The sequence below is a fragment of the Nicotiana tomentosiformis genome, chromosome 2 (assembly GCF_000390325.3).
Source record: "Nicotiana tomentosiformis chromosome 2, ASM39032v3, whole genome shotgun sequence".
Lineage (NCBI taxonomy): Eukaryota > Viridiplantae > Streptophyta > Magnoliopsida > Solanales > Solanaceae > Nicotiana > Nicotiana tomentosiformis.
The window spans coordinates 78,773,396-78,781,838 of NC_090813.1; the positions used below are offsets into that span (position 1 = coordinate 78,773,396).

The 8,443-nt window shown below is 33.8% G+C and overlaps 1 protein-coding gene and 1 long non-coding RNA gene across 2 annotated transcripts; one reads left to right on the forward strand and one right to left on the reverse strand.

Moving 5' to 3' along the window:
* Nucleotides 1-426: 426 nt before the first annotated feature.
* On the forward strand, nucleotides 427-4,065 carry LOC104098793 (sugar carrier protein C-like). Its single transcript, XM_009605614.4, has 4 exons — nucleotides 427-730; nucleotides 840-1,162; nucleotides 2,650-3,273; nucleotides 3,396-4,065. The coding sequence occupies exons 1-4, from the start codon at nucleotides 598-600 to the stop codon at nucleotides 3,885-3,887; spliced, it is 1,572 nt and encodes a 523-aa protein (XP_009603909.1). The 5' UTR covers nucleotides 427-597; the 3' UTR covers nucleotides 3,888-4,065.
* A 2,676-nt stretch (nucleotides 4,066-6,741) lies between these two features.
* On the reverse strand, nucleotides 6,742-7,467 carry LOC138904895 (uncharacterized). Its single transcript, XR_011413486.1, has 2 exons — nucleotides 7,298-7,467; nucleotides 6,742-7,070 (listed from the first exon to the last, which is right to left on the reverse strand). It is a non-coding gene; the product is annotated as an uncharacterized lncRNA (long non-coding RNA).
* Between the last annotated feature and the right edge of the window lie 976 nt (nucleotides 7,468-8,443).

Here is an 8,443-nt window from a genome sequence, read left to right on the forward strand (position 1 = left end):
CACATTCCACAACATCAACAATAAACTTTTTAAATCCAAAATCTGTTGGTTGGGAGACCTAAATTATTTCGTTTGGAATATAGAAAAATATTGAGAAATAATCTACAGTTCACCTCTTGCATAAATATCTCTTTATTAGTTCCAGTATATTATACGTTATATTTTAATTATAATTCTCCATGTAATACAGTGAGTCAACTATGTGTTAAAGAGTTTATCGTTATTCTTTTTGTCACCTTAATTAAATAAAGTTTTAATAGCGTGAGATAAGATTCTATGCATAATTTTGACAGCTAAATAAAAAATCATTAAGAAAAAAAAAAGTGACAGCTAAGTAGAGTCCAGCATATAGTCCCGGATTTACGACATTGTAATAGTCTCCCTCACTTTCTATATATACTCTTCCCTTCTCACAGCTACTCCTCTATATTCCTTCTCTTCATTTCTGAAGTACTCTTAAATCTCTCTTTCATTTTCCACTTAGCTTTTATCTTATATTTCTCCAGTTTACGTTACAGTTCTCTCTCAACGTTTTTCTTTTTTCTTGATCATTTCTTGTGCCACAAGTAGTTCTTGTTTTGTGATCAGCTCAGAAAGATGGCTGGTGGTGGTGGTATTGGTCCCGGCAACGGGAAAGAATATCCCGGCAATTTAACTCTTTATGTTACCGTTACGTGCATTGTCGCTGCCATGGGTGGTCTCATTTTCGGTTACGATATTGGAATTTCTGGTACGTAAAAACACATATAGGAAAAAAGACAATTTGTGAATGAATTACTATACGTTTTATAATTTGTTTCATTCTAGGTTATGACTGCGTTTTCTTATGTATGGATCAGGAGGTGTGACATCAATGGACTCATTCTTGAGTAGATTTTTCCCATCTGTGTTCAGGAAGCAAAAGGCAGATGATTCAACAAATCAATACTGCAAATTTGACAGCCAAACATTGACGATGTTCACGTCGTCATTGTACTTGGCTGCTCTTTTGTCGTCTCTGGTGGCATCTACTGTCACCAGAAAACTTGGACGGAGACTTTCTATGCTCTCTGGAGGTGTCCTCTTCTGTGCTGGAGCTTTGATCAATGGCTTTGCTCAGAATGTTGCTATGCTCATTGTTGGTCGTATTTTACTAGGTTTTGGTATTGGATTCGCCAATCAGGTATATCGTATTTTCCATTATACGGCAAAATTTATTCCTAGTTTGTCCTTATTTTGAGTTTAAGTTCTGTGCAAAAAGTATTTGTCCGAGCAGTGTTGTTTTTGTCGTATGTGTTGGATCAAGTCAAGAGATTGGCATGTGGTCATATTCCTAATTATTTGTTTGTTGGTCGTGCCAAGTTGTTTATGTAGTCCAAAATTGGTGTTTATTCTCTAAACAGTACTACCATGTGACTATGTTTATGCAATCAAAGAATGGTGGTTTTTCTCTACAAACAACAGCATCTGTGCGTCTGTCTCTGTTTTTCCCCCTTTTTTGTTCATTTATTTCAAGATTGTCCTGTTCTATGGTTCCCCTGTTTCTTTGGTTTTTGCCATGGAATTACGTTTCTTAGTTTATGCATTTATTTCTTGGTTTCAAAACTGTAAAAAATAGTAAAGGCAAGTTGGTGGTCAACACTTTTCCCGCAGTTTGGATCTGAATGGCAGTAAGTACTTACTTAATGCATAGAGATCAGACAAGTATGTGCAACACATGATATTTTGCCATAAAGTCCTGAAACCATATGTCTATCACTTTTTTGTTAAAAAAAATTATCTTATCCTATAGGAGTATCCTGTAAATTAATATTTATATGCAATTTGATCGAAAAGTTATTTGTTTTATTTTTCAAGTTATTAATTCCACTCATGAATGTTCCTTTTAAATACAGTTAAAAAAGAAACCTCAAAGGGTAAAAAAATTAAACAGTCTATGTATACAAATTAATCTTCTTTTCCCCACAATTCTAATTCCATTTTGCTTTTATCTTTTTCTATTGTCTCTTTTATTTAAATTTTTTGGTTAAAAGAAAATGAAATCAACAGTCGATTGGACTTTTGAGCCTTCCAAGTAGGAGGTCCCTACCTTTTTACAATTTGGACGTTAACCTGACTTGAAAAAGACTTTTTTGCAAATTAAATCCCACTATCTTAAATCCTTTGTTCAGTCTAAAATCTACTAGCTTAATTTGAATAACGAATCTGCTTTGGTATTCTTCAGCAAGTTGTGACTGTCATGATATCACATAAGCAATATTTTAATCCAATGCTAGTTGTTGAGATTAACAAAACTCCTATTTTCTTAATAGTAGATACTCTGTTTGGGTGTGTGTGTATTTCTTTTTCTCCGTTGAAGTAACGTGCGCCTGAATTCTTTCCACATCGTCTGCTCATGAATATGACTAATTTACTAAAAACAAATTGGTTTATAATTGACTTGATAGTTGCAAGTCGTAAAATTAAAATTAATCATGAAATAATGTTGCTCATTTTCTTAATCTAATTAAGAAAATAGACATTCTGTCCTTATCCATCGTGACAAGAACAAGTGGCCTGGCCCCCTTGAAAGAAACACAATATTTCCCTTCTCTTTTTGCTTTTTTGAACCATTTGTTGTTGTTTTCCTTTAATTGGGATGATTAACGTTTTTGTTTAATTGAATTGAAGGCTGTTCCACTATACCTATCTGAAATGGCTCCATACAAGTACAGAGGAGCACTCAACATAGGTTTTCAACTGTCCATTACAATTGGTATACTTGTAGCAAATGTGTTGAACTATTTCTTTGCCAAGATTCATTGGGGATGGAGATTAAGCTTAGGAGGTGCTATGGTACCTGCATTGATCATCACAATAGGCTCACTTTTCCTTCCCGAGACACCAAACTCCATGATCGAACGTGGCAATCACGACGAAGCGAAAGCTAGGCTTAAAAGAATCAGAGGCATTGATGATGTAGACGAAGAGTTCAATGATTTAGTCGTGGCGAGTGAGGCTTCTAGGAAAATTGAGAACCCTTGGATAAATTTGTTGCAAAGGAAATATAGGCCACATCTCACAATGGCAATTATGATCCCATTTTTCCAGCAACTTACTGGAATCAATGTGATTATGTTCTATGCACCAGTTTTGTTTAAGACTATTGGTTTTGGTGCTGATGCTTCCCTTATGTCTGCTGTTATTACTGGTGGAGTCAATGTACTTGCAACTGTTGTTTCTATTTACTATGTTGATAAATTGGGAAGAAGATTCTTGTTCCTTGAAGGCGGCATTCAAATGCTCATCTGCCAAGTAAGTTAAATTTCCTTCCATTTTCTTGGAAATTTTGAATTTAGATTCAGTGGATTCTACTCTTTGTATATGAAATTAAGTTCACATTTCTAACTTGAACTTGGTTTTTGATACATCTGCAGATAGCAGTGTCAATTTGCATAGCTATAAAGTTTGGAGTGAATGGAACTCCAGGGGATTTACCAAAGTGGTACGCGATAGTAGTGGTGATATTCATCTGTGTTTATGTAGCTGGATTTGCTTGGTCATGGGGACCTCTAGGATGGTTGGTACCTAGTGAAATTTTCCCACTCGAAATTCGATCAGCTGCTCAAAGTATCAATGTTTCAGTGAACATGATCTTCACATTTATAGTGGCACAAGTATTCTTGACAATGTTGTGTCATTTGAAGTTTGGATTGTTCCTCTTCTTTGCATTCTTTGTTGTGATTATGACTGTCTTCATTTACTTCTTCTTGCCTGAGACAAAGAATATCCCAATTGAAGAGATGGTGATTGTGTGGAAAGAGCATTGGTTCTGGTCTAAGTTCATGACTGAAGTGGACTATCCTGGAACTAGGAATGGAACAAGTGTTGAAATGTCAAAAGGGAGTGCTGGCTACAAAATAGTATGACCTAATTAAAGAAGATGTTTGGATTTAATTTTAATTTTATTTGTTGTTGTATAATGTTTTAGTGGGATGATATTGTTAGATTTGAACTGTTTCTCTTGTCTCTATTGCATAGAAAATACATACTTTACTGTGTTCAATTTCAACCTCTCAACAATTAATATAAGATTTGTCAGAGCAATGGTGTAGCATTTTGTTTGTTTTGCTGAGTGTATTAGTTTGTCCTGAAAAGCAAACTTCCAAGTGTCTGGTCATAATTCAAAATTATGTTCAAATTAAAGCTGTCAGCCATAAACGGCATTTGGATACTAATCTGCTTGAACTAGCACATAGGACATATACCAAACTCGGTTTGCTACTCATTGAACTGGACTAAGAAAATATATCTTCTTTTATATGATAGTAATTACCATCTCTAGCTTACAATTTACAAACCTCTTTAAATATTTCTTTAAGGGAAAAAGAAAATTCAATTCCTTGAATTTGAAATTTTTGAGGTGGTCACGAGAAAACAGGAAGCAAGCAAACTCTTAGCTTTAATAAAAAGGGTGTGACCACAATGAAGAGGAACCTCTTTTCTCTTCTAACGTACATTCATTATGATTTTCAAAATCTTATCGTTCTTTTCAAATCCTAAAGTTGGAAGTATCATTTCAATTTGATTTGATTTGATTCGTATTTTGTAATCAAAAGCACGTGCATTTGGTTCCCACCTCTACTAAAGTTACGTTGAAAGCTCAGGAAACTTCTAATGAAGTCATCTTTTATCTACCCCTGGCACCGCTTTTCCAAACTGTTGCCTTTTGTTCCATATTATTCATTGAAGAATATCACAAGTAGTTGTAAAAATTGGCATTATCCACTTTACCACTTATAATTTTAATAATCTACTATAATATGCATCGAGTTTTTCTGTGTTTCTCTTTTTGGAAAATTAAGAATCCTAACCAGTTAACTACTGCTTAGCTGTTCTCAAGAATACAATACCACGTTTTTATTAACAATAAAATTATATTCGATTCCACATTCTTTGTAATCCTGTATTTAGCCAATCAGAAAGTTGTCAAAGACTATGAAATTATATATTTTTCTTGACTTCTGGTTAAAATAATTGAGAACTCGACTTTTCAAAAAGAAATGGAGTGACAACCCACTAGTAAAACTATTGCATTATATCCTAAGATTGTGCCAAAAAAAAAAAAACATAAAGCAAAAGGAAAAACTTTAAAAAAGAAGCTCGTGTGGATAAAGTAATTCACTCAATTACTACTGTTAAGAAGCTTCCTATATCCGCATTCTTGTTAGAAAGTGGGAATCAAAACCGACATGCTTTTGGTTACGAATCATGAAATTTGTAGGACTTTTGGGTGAAAAATGACGTCGATGCTAATCTCCTTGGTAATTAATACAAGTGCCTTTCAATAAAAAGACAAAATATAAGAAGGGTTTTTATTCAATTTATTCACGATCTTGCCTATGAAGCTACCTAGGAATTGATGACACACCTCAAAAAATTATAGTATTAAGTATTGAATGCAATAGTATTTTGCACTTTTATTTTTGCCTCTACTAACGTAGGAGGTCCAGATGACTCATTAATTCGTTGGGGTCACGGAATTTGCAAGAAATGAGAAGGAAGAAGAGGATGAATCATATGATTCTATGCGCCTTTTTTTTTTTTCCAATTTGGCTAAATTTTGTGGATAGAAAGGTGTAATAATTTTGTGAGTTTTGGATAGGATTTTGGATAGGAATCGAATATAAGTGGTACTTAGTGTTGTTACTTGTTCCTATCTCTTTCACTGGGACAACTTTGAAATTGATGACCTAAGTTTTACACCAGATTCTCAACTAAGAAAAAATAAAAGAAGAATTGTGATTGCAGAATCATTAGTTTACTTGAAATATTCTTTAAACAAAATTTTATAACATTTCACCAGTATTTCACTGAACCTCAGTATTGGTCAAAGCAGTTTTACAATTGTTGAATTTACTATTTATAAATATTGTAAATATTATTTATGTCAAGGGTGGATTGGAATTAAGACAGGTTGAAAGGAAAATCGACCTCATCTTGCGTTAATGAATATGATCTTTGGATGGGTTGGGCATATGTTGGGCTTTTCTTAAGATTGCATAAGTTATTGTGTATGTGATAGTAGGTAAAAGTGCTGCCCTATAGAAGTTCAACAAGAGTTTGGATTCTAATCTTTTATTCATGGACTTCAACTTGTTGGCCCAAAAACATATAGTAATAGGTACTTGGGCAAAGTGCACAAACAACCATTCTTAGGGATGCTATTCAGTGACAGTGGTGGCAAGCCGGTTCAACTGAACCCGCTTTATCAAAAATTAATATTGTATATATGTATAAATTAAGATTAAAGCTGTGTAAATTTTGTATAAATATTTTATTTGAACCCACTTGACAACTACTATTTTACGACTAATGTTATGTACTTCTAAGATTGAACCCGCTTGCATAAAATCCTAGGTCCGCCACTACTATTCAGGGATTTGCTTGCAGTTACATTTTATAATTTCAGGACATTTGTATCCCAAAAAATTGAACTAAGAAACTAAAATTTAGGATGCATAGGCTAATTCCTAAATAGCAGTCTTTTACAATGACTATCTGATGTCATTTCTACCTAGAATTTTCATGAATACAATATTGCATATATAAGATAAGTACATTAAACTTATTTTTTTGCAAGTGTGTTCACTTATTTTTGTGGGTCAATGGCACCTTGTCAATACTGTACATTAAACTTAAATGTTTTCCAAGTGTATTCAATAATTTTTGTGGGTAAAGACTGGAGAGAGAACTTAAATTTTCGAAAGAAAGAAAGAAGTCTACGGCAATACCAATGAAGAGCAAGTTTAATGCCACTTGAGAATTCCAAGAACAAGAAAGATCATAACATAAACATGATAATGAATACAATAAACTCAAGCCTCAGTTATTGCTGATGTGATTTTAAGACAAAGTGCCATCTACGCAGAGCCATTGACCAACAAAGAGAGCAGTGCAGTTGAGGTTTGGATTGATAGCGTCGAAAACATTAGGGGACAATCTAAACGTCTGGGAAATGCCGAAGCATGTGTCTCCATCCTTCACATTCACCACCTTCAAACATGTTATTTCTCTTGCAGGACTTGGACTTGGACTTGGACTCAAATTCGCTGTTTCAACACAATATACGTAAAGATATATACAGGATTTGAAACTAATTAATATATACCTGCACAATCTTATTATATTATTAGATACACGCACACAATCGAGCCAAAGCTAGTCAATACACACGTGGGTTTGAAAACTTTTCTCAACTTGCCTGATAATATGTTATTACAATCTTTGCGAATAGCATAAAGATGAAACTGAGTGTGAGAAAGTCAATTATTCTTACCAGGAGAAGTGAATCTGCTTTCAGCCAAACTGATGAACAGAAGTGAGAGGATCATGAAAAACAAGAGGACGAACATATTTGGCTTCGCCATCTTCTATCTCAATTATATTAATTAATTTGTTTTCTTCAAAAGTACTATAACTATTTCTGTGGATGTGATTTTCATTACTACTAGCTTCTATTATATAAATATACGAGGAGTTCAAGGATAAGAACAATACAAAGAGGCGTAAATCTAATTCCCATTTAACGAAGACAAGAAAAGCCGGCAAGCGGCAATGATCGGTTGAATTGTACAAAAAGTATGAAACAAGGTTAAAGATGAATTTTATGATCACAACAAGAAAAAAATAATCTTTTCAAGCAATTGATTAATATATAAAAATTAGATTAAGAACTTTGTTACTTTATTGGAAGGAGTGTAAGTTGTTTGGCTGAGCAAGTTATTGGACCTCACGAATGTTTTTCTTATATGGTTCAAAAGAATGTTTTTCTTCTATATAAAATTTCTCCTGACCTCTTGCAAAGTTGAATTTTCATGGTATCCAAATTGTCACACCCCAATTCCACACCTCATGATGCGCATTTGTTTCATATTCGTGGTCGATTTAAGTCCTTGGTATTCAGATGTTCAATTTTACACTTACATATTCGAGGAAACGACAATAACAAGGATGCTCAGTTATTTTGAGGGTCTGCATTCTGCAAGCATGCAAAATCAAGGGTTGTGGAGAATGGATGGGATCGCCCCATCCTTTAACAGCGATTTCAAATTCCAGTTTGGAAATGGATAAAATCTTGGTAGTGAACATTTTCCCTTTTGATAGGCTATACACTGTATGAATTTGGTTAGTTGGACTAATGAGTTCACAATAGTCCGACTAATTAATTGGTCGGATATATATATATTATTAAAAAGGCAGAGTGATCACGATTTGAAAATCACGGGGGCACCGTTGTCAAATAAAAATTTGAGCAAATATTAGAGTTGTAATCGAACCCAGACAATGCACTAAAAGTTAAATTGTGTCCTAAGTTGACCAATTTTGCAGCTGTCGAAGATTGAATCTTAGTGAGCCAATCAAAATATATGGAGTACCTATTATTTAAAATATATATATACATAGACATACATTTTTTTCGAAG

Excerpts from the sequence above, each read along its gene's own strand:
- LOC104098793 (XM_009605614.4), top strand. The coding sequence starts at position 598 with ATGGCTGGTGGTGGTGGTATTGGTCCCGGCAACGGGAAAGAATATCCC. Across the intron at positions 731-839 it reads TTACGATATTGGAATTTCTG|GAGGTGTGACATCAATGGAC; the intron begins GTACGTAAAAAC and ends TGTATGGATCAG. Across the intron at positions 1,163-2,649 it reads GTATTGGATTCGCCAATCAG|GCTGTTCCACTATACCTATC; the intron begins GTATATCGTATT and ends ATTGAATTGAAG.